The 27,106-nt window shown below is 48.2% G+C and overlaps 11 protein-coding genes across 12 annotated transcripts; 6 read left to right on the top strand and 5 right to left on the bottom strand.

Moving 5' to 3' along the window:
• Positions 1-20: 20 nt before the first annotated feature.
• BDBG_09340 (asparagine synthase (glutamine-hydrolysing)) lies at positions 21-2,731 on the bottom strand. The gene is made up of 3 exons (XM_031723966.1): positions 1,836-2,731; positions 1,525-1,780; positions 21-1,462 (listed from the first exon to the last, which is right to left on the bottom strand). Exons 1-3 carry the CDS (start codon positions 2,115-2,117, stop codon positions 549-551), a joined length of 1,452 nt encoding a protein of 483 aa, XP_031581351.1. The 5' UTR covers positions 2,118-2,731; the 3' UTR covers positions 21-548.
• A 658-nt stretch (positions 2,732-3,389) lies between these two features.
• Positions 3,390-6,130, bottom strand: BDBG_09339 (guanosine-diphosphatase). Its single transcript, XM_002620269.2, has 2 exons — positions 4,232-6,130; positions 3,390-4,130 (listed from the first exon to the last, which is right to left on the bottom strand). Exons 1-2 carry the CDS (start codon positions 5,860-5,862, stop codon positions 4,073-4,075), a joined length of 1,689 nt encoding a protein of 562 aa, XP_002620315.1. The 5' UTR covers positions 5,863-6,130; the 3' UTR covers positions 3,390-4,072.
• Positions 6,131-6,218: 88 nt separating this feature from the next.
• On the top strand, positions 6,219-7,516 carry BDBG_09338 (translation initiation factor). Its single transcript, XM_002620268.2, has 2 exons — positions 6,219-6,346; positions 6,405-7,516. Exon 2 carries the CDS (start codon positions 6,506-6,508, stop codon positions 7,304-7,306), a length of 801 nt encoding a protein of 266 aa, XP_002620314.1. The 5' UTR covers positions 6,219-6,346; positions 6,405-6,505; the 3' UTR covers positions 7,307-7,516.
• Positions 7,517-7,617: 101 nt separating this feature from the next.
• BDBG_09337 (elongation factor Tu, mitochondrial) lies at positions 7,618-10,256 on the top strand. Its single transcript, XM_002620267.2, has 5 exons — positions 7,618-7,934; positions 8,005-8,033; positions 8,127-8,389; positions 8,477-9,156; positions 9,291-10,256. The coding sequence occupies exons 1-5, from the start codon at positions 7,766-7,768 to the stop codon at positions 9,476-9,478; spliced, it is 1,329 nt and encodes a 442-aa protein (XP_002620313.1). The 5' UTR covers positions 7,618-7,765; the 3' UTR covers positions 9,479-10,256.
• A 13-nt stretch (positions 10,257-10,269) lies between these two features.
• On the top strand, positions 10,270-12,975 carry BDBG_09336. Of its 2 annotated transcripts, none has more exons than XM_002620266.2 (5): positions 10,270-10,723; positions 11,220-11,301; positions 11,425-11,970; positions 12,065-12,376; positions 12,476-12,975. In XM_002620266.2, exons 1-5 carry the CDS (start codon positions 10,570-10,572, stop codon positions 12,546-12,548), a joined length of 1,167 nt encoding a protein of 388 aa, XP_002620312.1. In that variant the 5' UTR covers positions 10,270-10,569; the 3' UTR covers positions 12,549-12,975. The 2 variants fall into 2 exon arrangements, with proteins under 2 accessions (XP_002620312.1, XP_031581350.1); XM_031723965.1 differs by having other exon boundaries at positions 11,217-11,301.
• Positions 12,976-13,256: 281 nt separating this feature from the next.
• Positions 13,257-18,291, top strand: BDBG_09335 (protein SEY1). The gene is made up of 4 exons (XM_002620265.2): positions 13,257-13,897; positions 13,997-14,455; positions 14,533-16,280; positions 16,368-18,291. The coding sequence occupies exons 1-4, from the start codon at positions 13,800-13,802 to the stop codon at positions 16,688-16,690; spliced, it is 2,628 nt and encodes an 875-aa protein (XP_002620311.1). The 5' UTR covers positions 13,257-13,799; the 3' UTR covers positions 16,691-18,291.
• On the bottom strand, positions 15,713-18,183 carry BDBG_09334 (GNAT family N-acetyltransferase). Its single transcript, XM_031723964.1, has one exon. The coding sequence runs from the start codon at positions 17,681-17,683 to the stop codon at positions 17,171-17,173; it is 513 nt and encodes a 170-aa protein (XP_031581349.1). The 5' UTR covers positions 17,684-18,183; the 3' UTR covers positions 15,713-17,170.
• Positions 18,292-19,095: 804 nt separating the features above from the next.
• BDBG_09333 (dipeptidyl aminopeptidase) lies at positions 19,096-19,649 on the top strand (the record flags this gene model as incomplete). Its single annotated transcript, XM_031723963.1, has 2 exons — positions 19,096-19,194; positions 19,467-19,649. 2 exons carry the CDS (start codon positions 19,096-19,098, stop codon positions 19,647-19,649), a joined length of 282 nt encoding a protein of 93 aa, XP_031581348.1.
• Positions 19,650-20,007: 358 nt separating this feature from the next.
• On the bottom strand, positions 20,008-22,657 carry BDBG_09332 (V-type H+-transporting ATPase 54 kDa subunit). The gene is made up of 3 exons (XM_002620262.2): positions 21,869-22,657; positions 21,281-21,809; positions 20,008-21,194 (listed from the first exon to the last, which is right to left on the bottom strand). The coding sequence occupies exons 1-3, from the start codon at positions 22,161-22,163 to the stop codon at positions 20,582-20,584; spliced, it is 1,437 nt and encodes a 478-aa protein (XP_002620308.1). The 5' UTR covers positions 22,164-22,657; the 3' UTR covers positions 20,008-20,581.
• BDBG_09331 (M protein repeat protein) lies at positions 22,380-25,858 on the top strand. The gene is made up of 3 exons (XM_002620261.2): positions 22,380-22,912; positions 22,978-24,392; positions 24,453-25,858. Exons 1-3 carry the CDS (start codon positions 22,708-22,710, stop codon positions 25,425-25,427), a joined length of 2,595 nt encoding a protein of 864 aa, XP_002620307.1. The 5' UTR covers positions 22,380-22,707; the 3' UTR covers positions 25,428-25,858.
• Positions 23,405-27,019, bottom strand: BDBG_09330 (26S proteasome non-ATPase regulatory subunit 10). The gene is made up of 6 exons (XM_031723962.1): positions 26,876-27,019; positions 26,796-26,821; positions 26,550-26,678; positions 26,332-26,454; positions 25,914-26,243; positions 23,405-25,818 (listed from the first exon to the last, which is right to left on the bottom strand). Exons 1-6 carry the CDS (start codon positions 26,931-26,933, stop codon positions 25,762-25,764), a joined length of 723 nt encoding a protein of 240 aa, XP_031581347.1. The 5' UTR covers positions 26,934-27,019; the 3' UTR covers positions 23,405-25,761.
• Positions 27,020-27,106: the final 87 nt, after the last annotated feature.

Raw genomic sequence — 27,106 nt, 5'->3', positions numbered from 1 at the left:
ATGGCTTCTTTGCAATTTTTAGGCAAATGGATATATTTTGATATAACTATTCCAAGGTTTGGTTTAGATAAGGTTGCGCGGTCATCATGGATAGTTACCCATAGCGTGAAGCTTAGCGGTTCTAACCTAGGGATGCATCTTGAGATCAGTCCAAGACTGAGGGGGGAAAGGGGGATCGCTAGCTATCCTCTTCCTCACTCAGGCAAGCTGTGTAAAGCTTCCAGTGGGGCTTCGTGAGCTGTGGCAGGTAATTCCATCGTAGACTCATTGATTCATCAAAACACCATCAGCCCCATAAAAGAAATGGTAAAAGCAGATGCACTTAATGAATAGTCCGCCGCCTCTGCCCCTTTAACGCCTAAACTTTGTGACAAGGCAACCCACGAGCCGACGCACAGCAACGTACGGAACACAAGTCCATATGCGTTATCACCAAATGCTCGACCTAGTCCCCGCTCAACTACATTGTAGCCGACAAAACATAGGTTTTAAACAGCATCACGAGTCAGCAGCTTTTCAAACATGCGATGCAGGGGCCCCTTTTCTGGCTACTTTATTGGTGCCAGGAACGCATTCTCCTCCGGTAAAATCTCATCAGTAATGTACGGCCGAACCGCCTCGCGCAGGATCCATTTCTCTGTTATCGACTGCAGTGCTGACCCGGCGTTCTTCCAGATTGCGTCGTCCTGCTGAGTATCCGCCGTCATTTGTTGTGCGGTATAGGCGACTTTGACGCTTGGAGGAAGCCTGTTCACATAGTCCGTGAGATGGTGATCCAAGAACGGTGTGCGTCCCTCAACACTGTGGGCCATTTCGAGGCGGTCGCCCAGATCCGAAAGAATGTAGTTGGATAGGGCGCTATTGTTCCACATGTATAGGTATGTGTGCAGTGGATGCCAGGTTGATCGCATCTTGGCCCGGACTTCACATGAGTGCGACATCATTAACGCCTTGTAGAAATCGTACTCTTGATTACTGTCGCGTATCCATGATGCGAAAACCTTTGTGGATGGTTGTGCGACCCAGGATAATATCATGGGCATTGAACAGCAATTGGCGTCAGCAAGAAAGCGATTATCTCCGTTTTTGTCATTCTTGGCCGCTCCGTGATTGCGGGAAATATTGCTCATCTCATCAACCACTTTCTTTAGCAGCTGCTGGCGGACCTCGTCCGACGAGGGTTTAGAGTTCGGCTGAGATAGGTCCGGCTCTAGCAGGAGGTCCTGTAGGAAGTATGCGTATCCCGCAGAGTGTTCGTCAGCTCCCTCACCTGTTATTACGACCTTGATCCCATTCTCTTGCGGAAGCGTCGATAGTGCAAACTTCGCCACAAAGTTTAGATCGTTGTTGTGGTGTTCACAACGATATGCTGCGTCGGTGAAATTATCCGCTAGAATGGCCTCGTCAACAACCTTCTTAATTGTTTCGACACCCAACCATTTGGCTGTCCTATCGGCGATACCTGTAAAACGTGATGTTAGTTATTGATGATAAGTAGTCTAATGTTCAACACTACTCCTATACCTAACTCATCATAGCCCGAATTTCCTAGAAACTGAACACTAAAGCATTCCACTCTCGTTGTTGCTTGGCTGCCAATCTTGATGTGTTCCTTTCTCGCAAGTTGGGTTACAATTCCTGCAATGGCAGACGAATCGATACCACCTGACAGATATATGCCAACAGGAACGTCAGCGTGGAGTCGCAGCCGGACTGCTTCGACGAGTCGCTCGCGGACTCCAATTGCCATTTCATCAATGCTCCGAGTGTCAGGTTTTGTCTACTCTGCCGTTAGCTTCGTCACAGGCCATTATGGACTAGGAAAGATACCTTACCTTATCTTCATAATCCGAATCCCAGTATCTTTGTAATTCAAGCCCCTTCTTGGAGATTTCAAGCCATTGGCCTGGCAATACCTTTTTCACGCCCTTGAACTGTATTCTGTCGTCAACCGTCCAACCGCGTTCCAGTATTGCCCCAACATCCCACTCTGGCTTCCAACCCAAAGGCAGAAATGCTTTTGCCTCCGCTGCTAGTAATACCCTATCCCCAACAGTTGTCCAAAACAGAGGCTTAATACCAAACCTATCTCTCTCCCAGCAATCACCATTTTGCATCCATCGCGGCTATCATAAAGAATAAATGCAAATTCGCCTCGCAGGTGTTTAAAGAACTCCGGGCATCCGTGTATTTTGTAGACAGCTAACACGAGCTCACTATCGCTTTCGCCATGGAATTTGTAGCCGTGAACGACAGCAGAGACGCCCCGCAGCCGGTCGTAATCATAGATCTCGCCATTGACGACGGTGTGAATTTGCCCATCATCGCTTGAAAGAGGTTGCGAACCGCTGGGGGAGAGGTCGTTGATGGCAAGACGGCAATGACCAAGGCCAATACTGCCATCCGGACTGACCCAGATGCCAGATCCATCTGGTCCGCGGTGCTTTATTTTCTCAAGAGAGGCTTGAAGTTTGTAGGTTAGGGACTCATCAGGGGCTGCTTCAGGGCTGCCATGAGTACCCCCGCGTACATGGTCTAGACGCAGGGCAATGCTCCCCGTTATGCCGCACATTTTGAAAATTTCTGAGGAATATTGTTTTGTAGAAAATTTTTGACTTAATGGACAAGATTGAGTGAAGTTAGAAACCTTTCCATAAGGTAGGCCCTTATATATATAGCCCCAAACGCCAACTTCGCAACATTGCTTGATGCTGCTAGGCCGCTTTCTAATCTCAGGTAATAACAATGATTCTTCTGGCTGTAGACACCTTTAAACCATCCGCACCAAAGATCTTCATCATTTTTCTTGATTGGGAGGTTCGACCTAGAGCATAGTAAACCGAAGGGACCAGGAAGCTTTTCAAATCTCTTGATGTTGGGAGCTTGCAAAATCAAGCTGTCCAGACTGCCTTCCTCCGTGTAGTATTTTTGCGTCTGATCTTTCAGCTCTTTCAGCTCTTTCAGCTCACCCGTGTTTCTCAAAAACGTACGGAGTATCTGAAGAAGACACATCTATGGTGCGGCTAAGCTCGGTAATTTTGCACGCCCACATACTAAATACCCGGTTTGCTCTACACGGATGTCCACAAGCCCATTTTCTGTAGATTTCCCCTGCCACTTCCACTTCTAGGTAATTTTTCAGTAGGTTGAATATCTTATTTCCGGTTAGCGGGATTTCGGTGTTGAACAACTCCATATCTCCCCTTTGAGCGCTATCAGGCGTTGGATAATCATGGAAATGCCCGTTTTCAGGTTGTTTATTTTCCACGGGGACATTTGGGAGGGGAGATGGCGTGTTTCGTCATACAGCACGATGAGAGGATCGACAAGCCACAAAGGGTCCTCCTGGAAGAAGTGGCAGACATGATCCTGGAAGGGCCAATGAAAGAGGGGCAATAAAATGTTATTTCAATAAAAACGACCAGGGAAGGCGGGATAAGGGGGGCATAGATACCGGCACAGGGGAACAAATAACAAATGCAACAAGGAGGATTTTCGAACATTAAAATATTACATAAATTATTAGTCCGGCAGGGAGAATTCCTCTAGTTACCTTGTAAAAGGCAAAAGAGGGATATGTATAGGTGTATACATATATGTCCATATAGATACAGCCAACAGATATCCGAAGTGATCAAAACTCTGTGTAAATATACATGCAAAGTGTAAAGATACGGGAGGCGAAACAAAAAAGTAAGGGAAAAAAAAGAAAAAGAAAAAGAAAAAGAAAGCGAAGGCTAACGGGAAGTGGGATTAAAGGAAAAAAGAATGGTTGAAGCCCAGCAAACAACCCGAGTATCGCAACAGGGTGTGTAAGTAGACAAGATTAACAGGCATAAATTCATTTCCCAGCAAGCAAAGAGAGAAACATGACACGGCAATAGGAAGGGAAACAAGGATGTTCTTCTTCATTATGTCACGAAGATTGAGCGAGTAGTGTGAGCAACTATAGCATCATATATATATGACTACTCTATTATGGGGCGGGGCGGGGTTGAGTTGGGGGACAAGAAAAGAGCAAAAGTCATTAATTAAACCACATAACAAAATCTATATCTATTAACGGTGAAATTTATGCGACCTGTTTGATGCGACATTGCCAGCCTGATTCCTTGTTCAGAAGAGGTAAACTGTTTGATTGTGTTAGCCTGTACTTTCTTTCGTAGTAAATATAAATTGGGGTTTATGGGAGACAAGAAAAATGGAAGTAAAAAGATAAGATATTGCGTACCTGGCACCCAAGCACCAGCCAAGTTCGTTGCCGTTGATTTGTTTCGCAATTTTAACTTGGCGATTAAGCGGGAGATCGTATCCAGTGTGTAAGAGAGATAGCATGAAGGAAAGATCCAAGCAGTGCTCTGGACGTTCTTCAAGCTCATTGATGGCATCGCGAATCCCTTCGAAGACGCCCCAGCTACCATGGCCTGCGCAGACTGCAGCTGTCAAATCCTGCAAGTCGCGGAGAGTAAACGACTCCGGCATACCGAGCGGAGCTGTGCGGTCATAGAAATATGACATGATGAACAGGTCCTCGTTTGCAAAAGTCTTTTGGAGCTGGGGTTGATGGGCGCCGTTAAAGGAACAGGGGGCCAACTTGCACTCTGCATCCTTCTTGAGAATCTTGTCCGCGATTCCTCGGCATTGGGCGGCAGAGGATATGTCTTGCGGGCCGGTCATCTTGACTTCAACAACCTCACCGAGTGGATGTCCATCCCCCATTGTTACGTTCACGGTGAGCGACGTTCCAGCGCTCAGGCATGGGTTGACTAATGGCTTGGAGAGCCATTGTTGGTCAGATGGGCTAGATTGGTGTTTGGTCTCCACAATCGCTTTGTGGATGGTGTCTCTTGCTTTCATGAGCCCGTAGCCAAGGTGGGAGTGCTGGTATAGGTCGAAGTTTCGGCCTCCAAAATCCAAGGAGAATTTATGGTCACCTTCAGCCAATTTCTCCGTTGCTCCACCTACACTGTTGAACGTTGGCTCGAAAACAATTTGGGTTGAACCTCCTCCAAGATCGAAAACTGCGGCAGTAGGGAGGCGCTCCTTGGTACCGATATTTCCAAGCAGGTAGTTGGTGGTGATCCAGGCGTATACTCCTTCATATTTACCATCCATGATTTCAACACCGCCCTTTTCCTTTGAGACGACAGGGAATGGATAAACAGTTTCCAAGCGAGTTCTCACCGCATCTAAAATTCTATCGCTGGTTTCCTGACCCAGGAATCTCAAGCCCGCTGTGGCCTTTACTGCCACTGGAGAGCACGATTGGTATTCCTCCGGCACTGAATTCAGGGCAAGTTCCATCAGAGGATCCAAGCTTCTTGCGGCTGCCTCAGGATCCTCAGCGTAGGAGCTTAGTCCAGCACCGCCCTTCCTCTTCTCTGTCATCTTGAAATCCTCATGTTCGAGTTCAGGCGTGGGCCCGCAATTGTTGAAACGGTACACGTGGATTCGAGAGCCAGTGCTTCCAGCATCAATCATCAACGCATATTGAATCAAGGGCTTCGAGGAGTCATGTGGCTTCGTGCATTTTGAGGCAGATACGGGGGCCTTGATCGAGGCCGGGGACGATTGACCGCCTGGGAGGAGTACGTAGAGAAACAATAATAAGATAGCAATTATCCCCCCTGTCTTAATATACCTTGTTCGCTGGCTTTGCGTCATCGTAGCAACTGTGAATGTATCCCGGAAACTAAATTTCTTGAAGCTGCGCTGAGGATCTCCAGAATGCCTGCCCGGCTTTTCAAATGGATCGCGGATAGATTTTGCTGGGAGGGAGACGGATCGACGCCGAGGATTCGAGCCAAAAGGCAAATATGACCAAATTCCAACACGAGAACGAGCGTGTACCCCAGTTGACATGCGAGCGAATGCAAATATTAACTAACACACGAAAAATAGTCCGTAACAAGGGGGAAAGCAGTTTGAGACATGCAGAGGCAAGACAAGGATAATTAAAGAGTGGGAGCACCAAAGGGGATCATAGATTCTAGCTAATCGCAAGTACTCCACCTGGTGGACTGTTGGGCTAGACGAATGAGCACCAGACAGTAGTTGACTTGAAACACCTAGGACCTAGGCGATATAGGGGGTTGAAAGGGAGCAGAAAAGAGTCGAGGACAGATGCCAAGTTAACTTCCCGCGTAATTTTTTTATAGCATGTGGCGCAGTCTAGCCATCCAGGTGTGGCTGACCAAAAATTTCCCTTGTCAGGAACCTGGGAATGGAAACTGAGAACCTCTTCTAAGTATTATATTTAATAACAAACCATCTTTACCATTTACCATTCGTACGGTCTTATGGCAACATTCGAGCTGTTTTTGATTTGAAATAGCGGTCCTGCAAGGTAAATAGGTGTTTCTTCTGTTTCGCTTCCTTAAGTCGTTGGTACTGATAAATATTAGGTCTGCGGCAGGTTCTGGTTGCAATTGCGCTTTCGCCCTCGCAAATAAATCCAGGAGGGAGGGCACGGATTGTAATAGGTACATGTAGCTGCCTCTAAGATATGGCAGCACCAGTGAATCATGTCCGCGGTCTCGTCGGAACCGCCCAAAACCTCCGCCAAATATTCCTACAGCTAGCAGATTCACAAGCAGCCCGGTTCGCTGAGCGTCAGATCACGCGAAGACATATAAGATGTTATCGTTTCCAACCCGTTCGGCAGCAACAACCTATGGCTCCGCGCGCAGAACCCCAGATAATGAGACGACCCCAACCTCGGCCAGCAAATCTCCAGCAGAAATACGGACCACAGAAAGATGCAAATGACAGTAGGGACCACAACGGCCTTATAAAGGACGAGGCCATTCCCGCGCGGAGGGTCCAGATAGTGAACGAAGACGGGTCACTTGGGGATCCAATTCCCTTGGGGGCTGCCTTACATACGTTTGACCGCTATGTAAACATTCTTCTCCAGGTTGCTCCCGAAACCGCCGAACGCCCCGCTATATGCAAAATCACGAGCAAGGGGGTATTGCAGCAAAAACTGCAAGCAAAATCAAAAGCACCTAAAGACCCTAGCCGCGCGTTAAAACAGGTCGAGCTCAACTGGGGTATCGATGGCCATGACCTCTCACATCGAATGAAAATGGTGGAGTCATATTTCGAGAAAGGGAAGAAGGTGGAATTCATATTGCTGCAGAAGGATAAGAGGAAGAAGACACTGCCTACACCGGACAAAGCCCGAGAACTGGTTAAAACGGTAAAAGAGCAGATTGCAGAGATGGGCGCCGTGGAGACTAAGAAGATGGAAGGGACATTACTGGGCCGACTCACTATATATGCTGAAAAGCCGAAGAAGCCATGACATCCTGGTGAAGAGAGTTCTTGTATTATATTATATCACAGACATGAAGGACTTATATGCCCAAGAATGGCTGGACCTGATTGATTGATCTGTACCATGAATGATATATCCCAAATTAGACATATTTTTAATTCTTCAGCTATTTTGAACAAACAAGCCTAATTTTCAAATTGTAACCCTATGTACTCGAGATATCCATCATTATAGTTCCTCTCCTCTTTCTGGCCTTGTATTAGACGTGGGCAGGGCATGCATAGTTCATGCAGTGTCTTGCAACTAATTCATGGAAACTCCGAGCTGAGGCGCCAATTGATGACTAAGCATTGTCCCTGAAAATCTTTTGGCGTCGAATTTTGAGACGAGAAAAATATCTCGACAAGGACGAGTTAATCTGCATTCATCACCTCTTGTCAATTCCACCAACTCCTCTGCACCAAAGGACTGCCAAGGACTGTCAAGATGGCTAATATTTCCAGATCTGTTAACGCCCTGCTGCGGACTGGCAGACTTGCTCTGCAAAGACCCAGAGGAGCCAACCCCATTCAACATGCTCTTCTTCGGGACCGCCGCATGGCTTTTAGAGGAATGGCAACAGTCTTCGAGAGATCGAAGCCTCACGTCAATGTTGGTAAGTAGGACCACGTTTCTTCTGGCTCTTATCATGGATCTTTCATTTATATTCTAATGTTGCATCTTAGGTACCATTGGCCACGTCGATCACGGGAAGGTTAGCTAGCCCTTACATTCTTGTCCTAAATTTCTTTTCGTCTGTCAATTATATCGCGATTCTAACCCGGACTTGCTATTTTTTGATTAAAAGACTACCTTGACTGCTGCTATTACCAAACGCCAGTCCGAGAAGGGACTGGCCAGCTTCCTGGACTATGGAGCTATTGACAGAGCTCCCGAGGAGCGGAAGCGTGGTATCACCATTTCCACCTCCCATATCGAGTATTCGACCGAAAAAAGACATTACGCACACGTCGATTGCCCTGGTCACGCTGATTATATCAAGAACATGATTACGGGTGCTGCAAACATGGATGGTGCTATTGTCGTTGTTGCTGCTTCTGACGGTCAAATGTAGGACGCCACAGGACCGATGGAGAAAAAAATTATCCCCCCATTTTCAAGAGCATGATTATACTAATATGAGAACGTATCCATCAGGCCTCAAACACGTGAGCATTTACTCCTTGCCCGACAAGTTGGCGTCCAAAAGATCGTCGTTTTCGTGAACAAAGTCGATGCTCTCGAGGACAAGGAGATGTTGGAGCTTGTCGAGTTGGAGATGAGAGAGCTCTTGAACACCTATGGATTCGAGGGCGAGGAGACGCCCATCATCTTTGGTTCTGCCCTTTGCGCCATGGAAGGCCGTGAGCCCGAATTGGGAGAGAAGCGAATTGATGAGCTGATGGACGCTGTTGATACCTGGATCCCCACTCCTCAGCGTGACACCGAGAAACCCTTCCTGATGTCCGTTGAGGAAGTGTTCTCCATCTCCGGACGTGGAACCGTTGCCTCCGGCCGTGTTGAACGTGGTGTCCTCAAGAAGGATTCGGAAGTTGAGGTTGTTGGCGGCGGTGTCGCCCCCATCCGGACCAAGGTAACTGATATCGAAACCTTCAAGAAGTCCTGCGACGAGTCCAGAGCTGGAGACAACTCTGGCCTTTTGTTGCGTGGTATTAGGCGCGAGGATATCCGCCGTGGTATGGTCGTTGCCCTTCCTGGCACTGTCAAGGCCAACGACAAGTTCTTGGTGTCGATGTATGTCCTGACCGAGGCTGAGGGTGGTCGCCGAACTGGATTTGGCCAAAACTATCGTCCTCAAATGTTCATCCGCACAGCCGGTACGTTAAGATGAAAACATATCCCCTCTTCGTATTGAAATATTCTTTTCTTTTCTTTTCTTTTTTTTTTTTTTTTTCTTTTAAATTTTCTTGCACGCGGGCATGATCCACGTGACTAATTTCTTTGATTCCAGACGAGGCTGCCAACCTCAGCTTCCCTGAGGGTGTGGACGAAAGCAAGCTGGTTATGCCCGGTGACAACGTGGAGATGATCCTCAAGACACACCGCCCCGTAGCTGCTGAGGCCGGGCAGCGATTCAATATCCGCGAGGGAGGCCGCACTGTCGCTACTGGTCTTGTCACCCGTGTCCTTGAGGAATAGAGCAACTAATAAACCTGCCGGACAATAGCCATTTGGTTAGTATCATGTACTTTTTAACAATAAATGCGTGTGTAAAGCGGAAATTCTTTGCGGGGACAAAATGGAAAGGCGGGCCGGCAAAAAGCTTAACATATATCTGGAGTCTACCTGTGTATATTTTTCATGGCATTTTATATTCTCCTTCTTCTCTCTTTGCTTCTCTATTCATTCCGTGTTTTTATAGGTGCTCTTTTGTATTTTGTTGTTTATTTTTCATTTTTTATGGTTTTTATTTTCATTTCTCCCAAGTGATTTTCCCATTTTTAAAAATTTCCCTAATGTAACAACAAAGATGCAGCCTCTCTCGACTCCCTCAATCTAGACCTGTCTTAAGAGTAATATAACTCTCCTTGCTCTTATTCCTTGCTTCAAGAGTTTCATTTCCATCGAACCAGGATTTCACACAACATTCAGCCCAATTTAGTGGTCGGCCGCAGGAACAAGTATTCATATATTTATTAACCACTCCTCTGCCGAAGTATATGTATCCCTCCTGTAAAAGTTTCCCACGGGGCCCGCGGTCGATTCAGAACTCTAGATAGCATTCCTAGAGCCAAGCTCTGATTGCAAACCGGGCTTGTTCCTCCTGATGAAATACCTGTGTACTCCGTCACTTACACAAGTAGCAAGGTAGCCAGCCAATTGAGTTTGAATAGTAATACTGCGTAATAATAAACTACTATTTTCTCCCCAAATGTCCGAGCACACGTATCAGAACCATGGTATTTCACAACCGCCGTCGCGCAGGCTAACAGATTTAGACCTCCGGGCGATTTGGAATTAACCAGCCAAAGCCGCAGGCCAAGCTTCGACGGACCTGGTTTGCGCAAACCCTCATTGGGCAGACTGTGGCAAAAGGCTTCCTAATCGTTGCGTCTTCCCAGGACAAGGACGTCAAATAACACTCCAGCTTCCAGCGGCTTGCTTGTCTTGTCCCCATCCCATCCCGAAAAGCCATGATTGATGATTGATCTTCTCCATCTGTGGAATACAGACTACAGGCAGATAATAAATAATAATAATAATAATAATAATCAAAAGATTTGTCACTGATGTCAGCTACCCTGCAGAAGACGGCGGCTGCTGCTTCTTCCTCGCCCTCGCCCAACCCTTACTATCATGACACGCTCGACTCGCTGTGGACAAAAACTAAGGAGAAGCTCCACATATCGAGGAAGCAAGCTGTTGATGAGGAGAATAATCAAGGTGAGCCAGAGAGAAAAGGAAGCTCAGCTCTGTTTGGGTTGACGGGTGCGCGTGGGGCGATTGATTGATATGACATTTTTCTTCCCTTTTGTCTTATATTGCTGTTTTGCTTATTTATGCTCAGATTGGTTGCATCCCATGTTTATTTTTTTGTTTTTCTTTTGGTTTCGGTGTAAGTGAGAATCATTCTCGGCCCTATTAACATGTGTGTCAACATGGGAGTTTGATTCCATATGCATCCCCCGCCACTAGAGAGAGCGTTCATGCCGTTGCGCTGATCACATATATTTGCCCATATGTGGACGTTTTTTGTTTCGTCTATTCTAGTTCCCTAAAGTGGTGATCGGAGCTGCATATTTTGAGTTCTGCAACCTCGCATACTCTTTTTTTTTCTTTTCTTTTTCTTTGTTTTCCCTCTTCTTCTTCTTCTTTTGTTTTTTTGTTGAATGCCCGAAAATTACAATTCCGTCTATTTACTGAATTGTTACAAAAGCAGAAGCAGAGGGCGCCGGTGTGGATTACGACACGTTAAAGTCCGCTCACGCTCGAAGGAGAGAACAGGTGAGACGGGCGCAACGGTAAGTTCTCAACCCGACCACATATCCCTGTCTTCTATGTTACATTTATATACGCTTCTATACCTCGCTTTCGGCGTTGGAGGTCAATACGCCGGGAAGGCTGACAGTACGTACGACATCCAGCAATCATCGCGAACGAAAAGAAAAATATATAAAGTCCCTTGAGCAGGAGCTTAGCCGGCTTCGGGATGAATCATCATCTATCCAGACCGAGACGTATCAGGTAGCTGAGGAAAACAGCATCCTTAGAGACATCATGCTCGCGCATGGGATAGCCCTTCCTGGTACCGGTATCTCTCACAGCAGACCACAAGACCAGTGGCTATACAATAACCCGATGGCCACCGTCTCCGTCATTGGCAGCCCGGGGTTCGGGCAGCGGCTGGAGGTATCTCTCGGTGGTGCGCCTGTTGAACGAGTCTTTCCGCCCGGCTTCGGCATCCCGGAGAGTCCGCCGGAGGGAAAGTCGCAACTTTCGGTAGTAGATCATTCGAAGCGTGGCATGGTTCCCAAAGACGGCGCCCAGCCCCAGCCATCTCTATCACCACCCGCAGGGTTCAACGGGTCAGATCGTCTCGCTTCTACTCGACTACCTTCGCAGCCACTCCAAACACCTAGGCATCCATATGGTCTTGATTCAACCCAAGTAGGCGTGGATTTCGTGCTATTGTATGTGTTGCCCCCCACCCCCCGCCCCCTTCTACTCAGGTTACTCTTTGTCCTTTTCGATAGTTAACCATAAATTTACCCAAAATCCTAATAGCATGGAACGCTGCTGCATCTACCATGTCCACCAACCTCAAGACCGGGAAGAACCGCACGGACACGCCATGACCGCCCTAGCACCCGTTCTCAACCAAGCTCCACAGAGCTTAGACGACTGCACCACCTGGCAGATTCCCTCATGTGAACTCGACAGACTGCTCGAGCTGTCTTCAGCCCTCGAGCTGGATGGCGAGCTCACGCCGGTTCAGATGTGGGCGCGGATTAAACAGCATCCATTATTCCATAAGCTCGACCCGGAAGGACTACGGAAATTGAGCAATGCTTTGGTGGCTGGGGTACAGTGTTTTGGGTATGTTTCTTCCCCCCCTTATCTCATAGATCAGAGAGGCATCACATGTGATGTTTGATGATCGTGAAAAGTTTCCGCTGCTGACATAGTCTCTTGCAGTTTTGGCGCAACTTTTGAAGAGCAATTTTTTACAAAGACTGTTGATGAGTTCTTAGGCGCTCTTAAGGACTAAGGGGGTTTTTGAATTTTTAGCAGTTTTTCACTTTTCTGCTATGCTTTCCTGCTTCTTGATCGTGTTTGTATATATCAGTTAATCCTTGTGAATATCCCCCTGTAATTAGCGTGGGAGGGGAGGTGGCGCTCTGAAAAGTTTTTCAATTTGGCTGTAAATATCCATAATGGACAGGAATGGGGATCGAATTAATACTTGTCATTGCTCATTCACTTCATAGCAATAGGTGTGCCTTCAGAAAACAAGAGGAGGTAGGAGGTACTTAGGTACCTACTTCTACCACTTCCATTTATCGTTGTACGTACTCCGTACAATATCCAATATTAAATGACCTGACGGTAGGTATTCCATACAAGTAGATGCCTACCTTTTCTTACTCTAAGAAAGTCGACAACACTCAGTCACGTATGTAGCTCCCCCTGGTTCAATCAATCTATCGGGTCATGTGAATTGTGCAGGTCATGGGATCGATCCCGAGCTCTGGCAGCGTTCAACAACGCTCAAGATTTATTATTAGTTTTTAATCAACTTAGAGATAGGTAGATACACATAGCAGATATATAAATACCTCATTATCCCGTTATCATCGTCGAGTCCTTCCAAAGCACGGCTTTGAATAGTTGGACAGTTGTATGTATGTACCTAGCCAAGCCAGCCCTAGCCTAGGTTAATATTTAACTACGTTATTTATTGAGCGATCCGAGGAACGGAAGAGCCAACTTCCCACGACGGCTTCAAGCGGGCGCTCTTCCAGATCAACTGGACCCCACAATATTCTTATTGCTACTGGTTACTCTATTTACTTTCGTTCTTTCTTGCCATTCTCTTTTTCTAAACCCTCTTGTGCTACGTAACTGGTGGCGCCTTGTCCGCAACCTCTCCCGTCTGCCGGAAAATAGGAGATCAACAGGTGGGTGGGCAACAATAGCGCCACGGGGACGGCAACAACAACAACAACCGGGGATATATATACCTTCAAAACAGGGACACACAAACCCTCCATTGATATACAATTCTATGAGACCTTGTCCATAGGTGCTAGGGAACTGACCTGTTTCGAGACTCCCGTCGATCATATGCCTTGCACGGACGTCTAATTCGCCACGTCGCATACCTCTGCGAAACGTCATTCTTCTTAGGATTGGGAAGAAACAAGAGGAACCAATTCTTACTGCTTGCTTGTCTAGGTCCGGTGGATAAAGGCTTGAAAAGAGATAAATAATCAAAAGTGGGGCCACTTCGCATCAAATAATGGTTGCGAACGGACACTTTGCGAGCAACGGGGAGGGACAGGATTCGGGGAGCTACGAGCATGGAGTGCAGGTTATAGATGAGGACAAGGAATTCAAGTATGCGTTTGCTTTACTACTACTACTCATCTTTGCCCTCTCCGATATTCGAAGTTTTTACTCTTATACTAATTACTACTTCGCTCGCGCGATTGACAGCCCCAATGTATCCAGGTACCTCACTTACGAAAATGTCACCCCGGCCGGCTTCAACTACCACCTCATCTCCGTCTTCGGATCGCAATCGACCGGCAAATCCACGTTGCTGAACCATCTTTTTGGTACCCATTTCAGCGTCATGTCAGAGACCGAGCGACGGCAGACGACCAAGGGGATCTGGCTATCCAAGAACAAACGAGTTGAGTCGAGCAAGGATCGCGACCCCCAAATGAAGATGGCGGACAATATCCTTGTTATGGACGTTGAGGGCACAGATGGTCGAGAGAGAGGTGAAGATCAAGACTTTGAGAGGAAGAGCGCACTGTTTGCCCTAGCCACCAGTGAGGTTCTCATTGTTAATATCTGGGAACACCAGGTTGGCCTGTATCAGGGTGCTAATATGGGGCTACTGAAAACCGTTTTTGAGGTTAATTTGGAATTGTTCTTGAAGGACAACAAGTATGTTGAATGAACCTTTTCTTCATTTTTCATAGAAATTCCTTGGTTGTTGAGACTAACTCCCATGATTGAGACAGGTCAACCCCGCGCTCTCTTCTCTTTTTCGTCATCCGCGACTTTGTAGGAACTACTCCGCTTCAGAACCTACAAAATACGCTCTTGCAGGACCTAAACCGGATATGGAGCTCACTCTCGAAACCTGCAGGATTGGAGAACTCGACAATTAATGATTACTTCGATTTCGCATTTGCTGGACTACCCCACAAGAACTTCCAGCCTGAGAAGTTTGTGGACGAGGTGCAAAAGCTCAGTACTCGCTTCCGCAATGCTCACCGCGACCCTAACAACGTCGACTCCAGGGGAACTGGCTCGATTGAAGGCGGCATATTCCTTCCCGAATACCACCGAAGGATACCTGCAGATGGTTTTGCCGTTTATGCGGAAGGTGTTTGGGATCAAATTGTAAACAACAAGGACCTAGATCTGCCAACTCAACAAGAGCTGCTTGCTCAATTCCGCTGCGATGAAATATCACGCGAAGCCCTAGTTGCATTCGACGAAGCCATCAGTCCTTTCGAATCGAAGCAAGCAGAAGCCGTGCAGGCTGGTAGCCCTCAAGTCTTGGGTGGACTGGGCCCGGTTATGCGGAATGCGCGAATGAACGCCGTGAAGAATTTTGACGCTGAGGCTAGCCGGTACCACAAACGTGTGTATCAAATGAAAAAGTCTGAGTTGGAAGAAAAGATCGACACACGGCTCAAGGCACTTTTCCTTGGCCAACTTAATGCCGCGCATAGGTCCGGGGTACAAGATTTCAGCGAATCTGTCAGTGCCGCTGTGAAGGCGGGCCAGAAGAGAGGTGCGAGTTACGATTTTGCTGAGATAGTAAGTAGGGAAAGGCAGCTAGCGATCGAAAAATTCGAAAAGGAGGCTCGATCTACGCTTGTGGAAGATGCCCCCTGGAGCAATTACCAACAGGAGTTATCGTTATACCAAAAGGACTTGGAAAGAATCAGCGGGCAGCTTCGGAGAGATGAAATGCGGCGATTGGCAACGAGAGTTGAGCGGTGGGTGAGGTCGCGCCTAGGTGAATCGGTCGATTTAGAGTTTAATGCCCTTGGGTCAGGTAGGGGTGGTTCTGGTGCTCCGGAGTTCGGCGACAAGCCCTCAGAGAATACCATCTGGGACAGAGTCTGGACTATTTTTGTGGACACCGTCCTTGATGCTGAAAGGAGATTTACGGAACGAGCGAGCAGCTTTGACGCCAGCCTTGACGAAGTAGATGTTGGCCTATGGAGACTAAGAAGAAAATCCTGGGGAGTCCTACGAGCTAAAATCGAAGAGGAAGTGATGGAGGGCAATCTCCTCTTAAAACTCCGCGAGAACTTCGAAGATAAATTCCGGTACGACGATGCTGGCGTTCCTCGAATTTGGCGCCCGACCGATGACATTGAAAGTGTGTATACACAAGCTAGGGAATCCACACTAACGCTTATCCCCCTCCTTGCCCGCTTCCGGCTTGCAGAGACCAACGCGCCTCCCCCACTGGACAAATGGATCGGACACACGCCGAGCTCAGCAACGCCTGCGGATGAAGAGGACCTAACCCCGATTGGAGGTGTTGATGAAGATGAGGGGAAGAGCCTGGAGGAAGAGATGACTATGATCGGCGAAGCAAAGAAGCAAGACTTAATAGTTCGGTTCAAGAAAACCGCTGATGGCGTGTACGTCGAGGCAAAGAGAAGCGCTATCGGAGGCATCACTCAGGTGCCGCTATACTTTTATGGCTTGCTCCTAGCGCTTGGCTGGAATGAAATCATGGCAGGTAAGCAATCCAGGACATCTCTTTCTAGCATTACGGACCACCTTGAAAACAGAACAAAAAAAACTAATGCATCCGTCCCTTATCCAGTCCTCCGCAACCCTGCATACTTCTTCCTCCTTTTCGTGTGCGCCATTGGCGCGTACGTCACCTATCAGCTGAATCTCTGGGGTCCGATCATCAAAATGACCGAGGCAGCCTCACATCAGGCGCTGGAGGAGGGCAAACGACGACTACGCGACTTCCTCGAAGCTTCAGACACCGGGCGTCAGGCGATGGCGATGTCCGGAGCCAGGAATGCAACGGAAGAGCACGAAATGTCCAACCTGAACCGCAAGTCGGGCGAACGAGGAGGGCAGAAGTATCGAGGTGAAGACGTAGCTGATGATGACGATGTTGATGATGATTTTTAAAAGAAAAGTGGGGCTTCTCTCGCTGTTTTGCATAGCTTTCCTCGGACTCAAACTCTTCAGCTCTGGCTTAAGGGGGACTCCTGTATACAACCTTTTTCATGCATTTTATCCTTTCTAGATGGTGATGCTAGCTAGATGGTCTTTTTACCATCCGCACTGTTTGACTTCGTATTTTGGGGGTTATATCGATGCTTTCCTGAGAGTTTCTTTTTTTTTCTTTTTTTCTTTTTTTTATGCTCTTCCGTTTGAGCTTTTCTTTCTTTCTTTCTCTCCCGATTCTTGTCTAATTACATCCTTAAACAATTAATACCGCTACAAACATCATCATCATCATTCGAATAGACAAGAACAGACCACCTCTATCTCGAAAACGGGCGCATTTCTATCGATTGCAATCCATATATAAAGAACCCAGCAAACCCATCTAAACACTAAACACCCAAGCCACCCTCAGCCGAACGAACACCCTGGGGTAAGAATTTACAGCATAATCGCCATCCCCACCGAGTCCGGCGCCGTTTCCACCAAGCCATGCTTAGCATACAACTTCTTCCCTGGCGGATCCGCCAGGAGCGACACCCACACCCCCGGCGTAGCCACCTCTCTAATGCGCTCCATCAGTCTCGCAAAAATGATATCCCCCAGCCCCTTGCGCTGGTGCTCCGTGGCCACGGCCATGTCTACGATGTGGAAATACCAGCCGCCGTCGGCGATGATGCGGCCCATGCCGACTGAGGTGTTTGTGGGCGTGTGGACGATGTGGCAGCCGAACCAGCTGCCGGCGAGGGCGAGGGCGCCTTGCTCGGCTGTTTTGGGCGTTAGATTCGGGGTGCTGCGGAGTTTGACGTAGTCCGGGACGCTGGGGTAGCCGTCGCGGAGTTGGTAGTCGGGGGGTAGAGGGCGGGGCGGAGGGGTTGGCTTGATGGCCGGAGCGGGGTTGGGAGCGGGGGTGGGGGCGGGGCTGGGGTTTGAGAGGTCGGTGTTGGTGGACATTTTGTATGTATTATTGGCGTAAGTTGCGAGTTTTGGGGCAGGATTAGGTTGTATATGGGATGTATATAAATGAGTGTGTATGTATGTTTCTATATCCTGTCTTGGGTGAGGGATATCTTTATGTTTTGGATTGAGAGTGAGACCGAGCCGAGGGAGGAAACCTTATAGTTCCCACCCCTGACAACGGAGAGAAAGGGCCATTCATGGTCTTCCTTCCTCTCTCCCGGACCGTCCTTTTCAAGGTCGCGTGGGCTGCAGCGAGCGAAGGATATGACTTACACAACCTTACATGGAACGGTTTACAAAACCCCCTGATTTCGCATATAAACTCAGAACCGCGGCGCTAGACCTGAGAAACGATTTGCGTTAGCGCGATGCAACGTTGTGACTGTTGCTGATAGGGCGAAACAAGCCGAGAATAAATCCAGCTTCAGCCCTTACAAATGGCTGTATCTGAAACCGCGATACGGCGAAACCGTTGGATATCAGAGCTGGCAGACTCCGTGTGTGTTGTTTATTGCTCGAACCCAACCGTGGCAGAAAGGAGGCTTATTTTAGCTCATTTTTAGCGGATAACCTTAAATAAATCAGTCCAGCACGTTCCTTCCGCCAAATTTCCACATTTCTGTAAAGATCCAAACCAGATTACTGCTGGCACTTCATCAGGACAAAGAAATGCCTGTAGCTTCTGGGTGTCTACGACTGCCGTCTTGAAGTTACTGGGCCCAGTGGATGCTTTCCAGACGTTAATAAGTACAGAGTAGAACCTCTGGAATGTGAAAATTATCCCAGTGTTCGCTCTCTAAAGATATACCGGAGGTCCAACACTCGAGATCTGAGTGAAAGATATTGGATTTAGTATGTCATTTGTGGCAAGAGTTTATGAGGATGGACATACCCGAGGTCATTTCCCATCACGCCTGCCTCCACCGGCGTCCACGTCAATGGTCCTACCCACATGGATTACTCCAAGTCATTCGGCAAAACATCAAGACGCACAAATATTTCCCCATAATTCAATTGCAGCGCGGGGGAAAGATAGTGATGCATTGTTCTATTCAAATGGAGTTATAACCTGTTATATCCCGGCCCTCGTTTCCATTCTCCGAGTCCAAATAAACAATCCCATATAGCGCCATGGCTCCATCTACACCAAAAAAGAACTGTGCAGCCCGACGGCTAATTCCCATCCAGGAATGACATCAAATTGGAAATTCACTCGCCGCTCTTCGGCAAGTGTATGACCTTGGCGTCCGCTACATCACAGTAACCCATAACTGTGACAATACATTTAGGACGGCAGCGTCAACTGCTGCCGCTAGTGGCATAGATAAAGGGTTGATCGCGAGTTTGCGCACGAGATGAATCGCATCGGCATGCTAATTGATATGTCGCACGTGTCGTATCAGACGATGGCTGATGTGCTGGCAGAGACCAAAGCGCCTGTCATCTTCTTCCACTCGTCTGCCTATGCCCTCTCAAAGCACCATAGAAATGTGCCGGATTGTCTTGTGTGGTGTGGCTAAGAATGGCGGCGTTGTGATGGTCACATTCGTTCCCATGTTTCTGGATGTCGAGAATCCATCTTCAGCGGATATTCACATGGCTGCTGACCATATTTTCCACGTGGCAGAGGTCGCAGGCTGAGATAATGTTGGAGTGGGCTCCGTTTTTGATGGCACGGGTGATGTTCCCATTGGCTTTGAGGTATGAAAACAAAGCCATCCGCTCCAAAATGTAACTTTTGAATTCATTCTTGCCCGCTCATCTAACTTTCTAACAGGACATATCCGCATATCCACAGCTAGCCAAGGTCCTCCTCAAGCGTGAAGCCACGGATGAACAAGTCCAAGAGTTTGCTGGAGAAAACATCTCTCGAGCCTGGTCTGAGGTAGAGGACTATTCCAAGATATTAAAGTCTGCCATGGAAAAGCCCAATCAGGCGACTTGGCTGGGACGGAAATAGGCACGAGCGGACACGTCCATGCCGTTTACGTTTCATGATAGCAAGGGCAACTGGATCCCTTGGAAGACATACCCGTAAACAGACGAGCCGGTCCAATTGATATCATATACGACTTTTTGCTGAATGCTGGTGAGGAAAATTCAAGAGAATGACGTCTAGAAAAGGGACGATGAGATGATGAAGCAATATGCTTCCGGATTCTCCCTGCTCTCACGTTTGAACGGGACAGCACTGGTCATGCTTTTACTACAATGGCTCAAGGAATGATATAAATTAGCCGTAACCCCTTTTAGGTTACGTCTTTATACATGAACTAGAAAACTATCTTTGGTGTATGTGGTCGAGCGGTTGTGTATTTTCGGGCTACTATCACGCCTTTTCTCATGGTCGTTTCAAATGCATATATTGCGTGTATTATTTTTGTACAGTCAAGTGTAGACTGATTATTGGAGTTGTCAAGTCCAGCAGACTTAACAGAGCACGTCTTAGCTATATTTTATCTATCCTACTCAAATGAAAGCCAGGATCCTGAATAAAAACGCTCATACTCATAACATGATATGGCGGGTGTATCTGGGTGACGTACACAACTCTAATTGAAGAGTGAGTTGAATCCCATATATATGGTGTTAACAGAAAGTAGCGCAGCTGCAACATATAATCGAACAAAGAGTCATAAATTCGCAGCATACATGCGCAAGGTCAAGAAGAAGGAGGAGGGGAAGAGAGAAAAGCCAACCAAGCCACCAGCAACGCTCAAATTACGATTCCACGCTCCACGGTGGACTTGCTTCTAATAAATTCGAGACGAAGAAACGGGGGAAATGGAGCAAAAAGAAAAAGGGGTGACTAAATTAAACCAAAAGAGAAAAAGAAAAGAAAAGAAAAGAAAAGTTGAAAAGGAAAGAGAAAGAAACCAGAACCCTCCCATTCTACCCTTCAAATGTATACCGCAACCACTCCCCCACTGCCTTCAAACTCTCCCACCGAACCGTCTCATCCGGATCGGCCATCAACTCCATCACTCTCGCCTTAATTCCTAACTTCTCCAACTGCTGCCGCCTCTCCGGCACCTCCTTGACTAGACAACCTATATCATTACATGCAATGGCAAGAACCTGCTTATCCGTCTCCCAATCTTTAGACAGGATCTCCGCCAACTTCTTCGGGATCTGGCCGCGGTCTTCGTCGAGGATGCGGCGCGCATTTTCTCGCCAGAATGTTCCATTTCGGTGCGGGGGCGACCAGCGAAGATGGCCAGTCTGCACCTCCACAGCGTATTGGTCGAAGGTTGTTTGCGTTTTGGTATAGTCTTCCAGCATGTCTGTGAGGGCGTTGAGGTCTTCGAGAAGATCTGAATCGGAGAGGTGGCGGCCCCTGAGATTCGTGAGGAGGGCTGGGAGGCGGAGGAAGACGGCCACTGGGAGAAGGTTGGTGCGGTTGGTGGAGAGAATGTTGTATAGTGTTGCTAGGAGGAGGCGGGTGGTTTTTTCCTTGGGTGAAAGGCGAAGTAGGTGAGTGTATAGAGCTAGGATTTCTTGTTCCCTGAATGAAAAGAGGTCTTAGTGAAAACGGTCCATATACACAAAATGTTGTTTGCTTGCTTCTGGGATAAATGGTAGGTTTCGTACGATTCAAGTTCTTGGCCGACCAAGCTTCCTTCGAAGCTCAACTGCCAAATCACGAGAAGGACATGATATAAAAGCTGTAGCCCCACTCCTCCACCGATGCCTGAGTCGAGCGTGCGAATGCTTGATGATCCGACTATTGTGGTTGAGCTATTGTTATCCCTTGAACCTGCAGCTGCGCGCAGAATATCCATTAACGGCTCGACTGTTGCAGCCCGCTGGCTCCAAAATATTTCCCTTGATCGTTTGGTCCTCAACAATGCGGAGTACTGCTGGACACCAATATCTTGTAGTCCCGTATCTTGGCTCATCGTCAACGTGGCGAGGTAGGAATATAGTCGAGGAAGCGCCTCGGAATCGGGTATTGTGGTTTTAGTATTCGATACCAGCGAGGTCGAAACAAGGCTAGTTAAGAAGGATGAGGCGAGTAGAGGGATAGGGTCCTCTGGGTTCGAGGAGTGTTGGAGGAGAGGGAGGTAGTGTCGATAACGATCTGGCTCTTGAATCAGAGAGGACGCTAGAGCGGGTACATCTATGTTCTACGGTTAGCGGAAGATAGATTTATTATTTACAAAATGGAGATATATGTACCATTGATTAGGTCCGCCGCAAGTACCATGACGTACTGTACTATATCCGTCCGTCGTGATGCGGACTCCAATATACTCTTCCCACTGCTTCCCCCGACAAGCAGTGTTGTATAGACTTTCAAATCATTTCCCACTATTTTCTGACGCGGTTCCTTACGCACCTTGTCAACCGCCTTGATGCGCTTGAGCTGGTCCTCCGTGATGTTCCCCGCTCGAACTGCGCCCTCCCAAGGTATAGGCCGGGCGCGGATGTTGTTCTGGAGGGAACTAAGATAGGTAGGCGGATCCAAAGACATCGTCGTTGGCAATTAGGAAACACTGGACGACGTCTTGTAGGTTGGAATACTACAACATGGGAGGAGTCGGCGATACGAAACCCCCAAGGCGGAGTGGTTTCCAGAGCGGAGTTGTTCGTCCTGATGACCGATGAATGATAGAGGAATGACTTCCAGCTCAGCTAACGTTAAGAGCTAGCCGCGGCGCTAGGCCTAACCGCGCCAAGATCCGCCAGAGCCCAACTCATCTGGGCTTACGACATCGACTCTCTGTTTTTAGGTATACATAACAATGCCACTCTGGTAGAGCCGGATGTTATTGCTATACCAGCTTTCGGAATGCTTTGATACCCTGCAAGATTACGAGCTCACATATCTGTTCCCGGGTGTTTGGTGGCTGATCTGCAAGCTCCAGGTGGCCTGCCCGCCTTGTTTCGGCATCGTTGGGCAACTCCGCTGAACACATGCCAGACTGGCCTTAACACTCCCTCAGTCAATGACTGTGGTACGGTACGAACGTGCGCCTCGGAGTTAGCTGTGACGCCGGTTCGCGGAGCAATCCGTCATGTCGACAAACACTCAGCCCACGAAGCAATCAAGATGGGGTGGTTTCCTCCAGCAGGCAATTGCAGGAGTCGAATCTAGGCTGGACACGATCCTGGCTGACCAGGACGAGGAAGATATGGCTAAGGATGCTGATAAGGGCAGCAAACAGCCTGGACAGCCATCGCTGCAGGGTGGAATGTCATTTGCGAAACCTGTCTCGCCTGGTACGCGACTCATGTCCTCAGTGCTGTCTCTGCGCTTCATGGAGTCTATCTAACCTGTCCCGCAGCACCTTCTAGGAGCTCATCTAGAGCGAAAGCGAACGACCGTCTTCAAGAGCGCCTGGCACGGGCAATGGCTAAACGAGAAGGCGCCACTGGGAGCCCTGTATCCCCGACAGAAACCCCCTCGCGCGCAACAAGCCCGCTTTCTGGCCTTGATGGTGTTGCTGCGGGGGGAGACACTAGTACTACGAAATCTGATAGTGCGTCAATATCGTCATCTGTGCCTCGATCAAGTCAAGATATCCACCTATCGCCGCGAACTTCAAAAGATATTACCTTGGATATGGACGCGAAGCCTAATGGCCATATTATCCAAGATGACCAAAGAGAAACCAGGCTCCCAGAAGATGGGGCTATCGACTCAGGGGCCCCTGAAGGATCCATCCCTAGAATAGGCGTGACAGAACCAACCGTAGCCTCCGCAGATGGCCATGAAGAGGCAATGACGCAAATGAGGACAGAACATGAAGCATCAGAACTCCGATGGCAAGAAGAACTACATGCATATGTCGAGAGGATAGATGCTTTACAATCAAAATTAAAGTATCTAGCACAGGAAGCTGCGGAGTCCGCTAAACTAGCTGCAGCGTCCGCGGAAGCTGGGAGTCTCGAGAAAAAGCTTCTTGAAAAGGAGGAGCAGATTGCAAACTTAATGGAGGAAGGCCAAAGACTTTCAAAAACCGAACTAGACCACCGGGCAACTATCAAGAAATTACGACAAATTATTGCAGAAAATGCGAAGTCGCAATCTGAGACTAAGAAGAGGCTTGAGAAAGTCGAGAAGGACCTAGAAATTTCAGAGGATCGAGCGAATCGAGCGGAAATCGCAGAGCGCAAGGCCGTAGAAAGACTTAATGCCAAATCCAAGGTCGAAAAACAACTTGAAACAGTGACTGCAGAACGTAACGCATCCAACGCGACTGTAGCGGAACTTAAGACTCAACTAGCAAAAGCTATATCTAAGGCTGAAGCAGCCGAGCGGAAAGCCCAAATTGAGTCTACAGAGGCTGAAAAACGTCGGGTGACTGAACTTATGGATGACCTCTCCAGCGCTAAGATAGAACGAGAGATTAGCGAGGGAAAGCTTCGAAGGGAGATTAGAGACCTAAAAGAAGGCATTGAGAGGGAGAAAGAACGCTCCCGAACCCTCGAAATTGAACTTCGCGGCGAGCAGTCGGTACTCGAAAGTAAGATGGAAAGCCTACGGTCCCGTGCGGAGGAAGTGTCGTCCAGCGCAACCGGCGAATCGCATGCAAAACTCCTCCGCCAGATTGAAACATTGCAAACCCAGTACGCTGTTGCCAGCGAGAACTGGCATGGAATTGAAGGATCGTTGCTCGCACGCCTGACTACCGTCGAAAAAGAGCGGGATGAATTAGAACGGAGAGAAGGGGACTTGCGGAGGAAAGTCCGTGAAGCGGTATGACTGTACAACTTTTCACGATGAATGAAATGAAACCACTAATCATGATTTCAACAGAGCTTCAAAGCCAAGAAAACCGAAGGCGAACTGGAAAATTCCCGAGAAGTCATTCAGGAAACAGAGAGGAACCTTGAAGCATCAAAGCAGGAAATTCAAAACCTAACCCGCAAACTCGCGAAAACAGAGAATGACTTCCTCATTGCCAAACAGGACCTCGCCAAACAAAAGGAGGCCGCCGAATTAACATTATCACAACGACTTGAAGAGGAAAGGGCGAGATGGCAAGAACTCGCCAGGCCACCGTCATCCTCTTTACTCCAAGAACCCCGAACCGGATCACCGGTCGCCTTCAACCGTAAACCAATGGTCGGCCTCGATCCCACTGGCCCCATGTCTGACCGGGCACCGAGCCATAGATCCTCCTCAATACTCCTAGCCGCCCTCCCCGAACGGTCCACACCACACCGTCAAAGTTCCCTCTCCTCCCTCAACTCTAACCCGCAACAACAACCACCCCGTCTCCCCTCCTCGTCCCCTCATGAACTTTCAATTCCACCAGTCGATCTCACGCAATCCCAAACCTACGACCCTGAAGAATATTTCAACGGCATGGGTAGCCCAGCCACTCCATCCGCCCAAGGGACCCACGCCCACTCCCGCGGCGTCAACGATATCATCTCCGTCTCCACTATCGCGGCAGGGCCCTCCGTGCAGCTCGTCGAGCGCATGAGCACCTCCATACGCCGCTTAGAAAGTGAACGGGCTGCGTTCAAGGACGAGATCGCCCGTCTAACTGCGCAGCGCGATGAAGCACGGCAGGAAGTTGTGGAACTGATGCGTGAGGTAGAGGAGAAGAGAAAAGGGGACCAGCGGATACAGGAGCTAGAAACGACTGTTGAGCAGCTCGATCAGCGATATCAGACTACATTGGAGATGCTGGGAGAGAAGAGTGAGCTGGTAGAGGAGCTGAGGGCGGATATTGCTGATTTGAAGAATATTTATCGGGAGTTGGTGGATAGTACGATGAAATGATGGGAAGGGACAGAGGGGAATAATAGAGCAGTTGTTGTAGGGAGGATGCGATGTGGTGCGGTGGGAATTTGGCGCCTTGTATACTTCCTATGGCTTGATGTCTATGTATATAGAAGGGCGTATTAACTGACAGGCCTGGTGGCCTGATTTGTTGGTTGAATTTTGCGGTTGTGTAGATATATGTCGATCATCCATGTAGAGACTCTTCATGTGGTTTAAATATGAAATTATTAATCATACATTAAATGCATACATCATAGCATCAGGGTCATCGTAATTTAGAATATAGATAGGGACGCAGCGTTCTATAGAAGTTGAGGCTTTGCGAGCAGTATCAAGGGAATAACTCAATACCTTCCCGCTCTGCAGATTCGAATATATATTTCCGCACCTAGGGTAATAATAAAAACAAGGAAGAGTATCATGTTCAGCATATCATTGAGTTGAAGGATTATAGATCAGAGAAGAAGGGGAAAGAAAACATACCTTGACGTCAGGAGCTAGTTCAATAGCCAACTTATCATTCTTATCTCGTTTATCTACCTCCGCACCAGCCCGCAGTAGCACAAGGGCAGCTTCTCCGTTTCCTTCTGCAATAGCATGATGCAGCGCAGTCGATCCGTCCACATCCGTTGCGTTTAGCGGACTCTTGCCCTCCTGCAATAGCATATTGATAATGGGCACGGATCCAACGGCCGCAGCGCGATGCAGGGCTAGTTGGCCACGGTTATCCTTCACCCTTGCGCTGCATTTGTGCGTTAGGAGTAGACGGACAGTGGACACGTTGACTTTCGAGGTTGCGAAGTGGAGAGCGTTCTGGATTCGATTGGGGGCGGAAGGCGTTTAGTTAGCTGCTAGAACGCTTGAAGAAGAAGAAAATGAAAATAATAAAACCAAAGCTGACTTGACCGCTAGCGCTTTTTATATTGACATCTGCATCTTTCCGTAGCAAGAGTTCAATTATCTGATCTCCTTCGCCGTCTTTCAAGCTTGCGGCGATCATCAGCGGTGTCCATCCTGATGCGTCCTGGTAACAAACTTTTCGGTCAGCCTCCGTTTTCTACATCACTTAGGGAAAGAAGGGCGAAAAGAGCAATTCCATCGCCGAGCAGGGTGACAGACCACTTCATCAGGATCGAACTTTGGCATTCCGACTAGGAGTTCTACAATCGGAAAATGGTTGTATGCTACTGCCCAGTGGATGGGAAGGCGGCCATCGGGGTCTTTGAGGAATGCCAATTTTGGATTCGCCTGGATACATGATCGGGGAACAACATTAGCTATACAACGCTCTTCAGAATGTGCACCAGGGTGGTTTATTGACAGTTGGATTTCACCCTGGTGGAGGGACAGATAGTTAGAGCTCACATTAAGCAACGATTCCGCCGTGGAAACTATCTCTAATCAGTATCCAAGGAGCACTTCAAGAGAAGATAGAACTGACATACTTCGTCCTTCCCGGGCAGCCTCATGTATGGCGTATTTAGTCTTATAATCAGGATCCATGGCGATATGGAGAAATAGACAGAACGTGTATCAAGATATTTACATCAAAATATGTACTGGACATTCATATCAAAGCGATGTTTGTCTGATCAACCGCGGGGGAAGTCAAAAAGAGAGCTGCGGGAGGCTTGGCGTTGGTTAGTCAGAATGTGGATCGAAGCAGAAACAGACCG

Source organism: Blastomyces gilchristii (assembly GCF_000003855.2).
Source record: "Blastomyces gilchristii SLH14081 genomic scaffold supercont1.39, whole genome shotgun sequence".
Lineage (NCBI taxonomy): Eukaryota > Fungi > Ascomycota > Eurotiomycetes > Onygenales > Ajellomycetaceae > Blastomyces > Blastomyces gilchristii.
The sequence above is the reverse complement of the archived record's forward strand: the minus strand, read 5'-3'. Positions and strand labels throughout refer to the sequence as shown.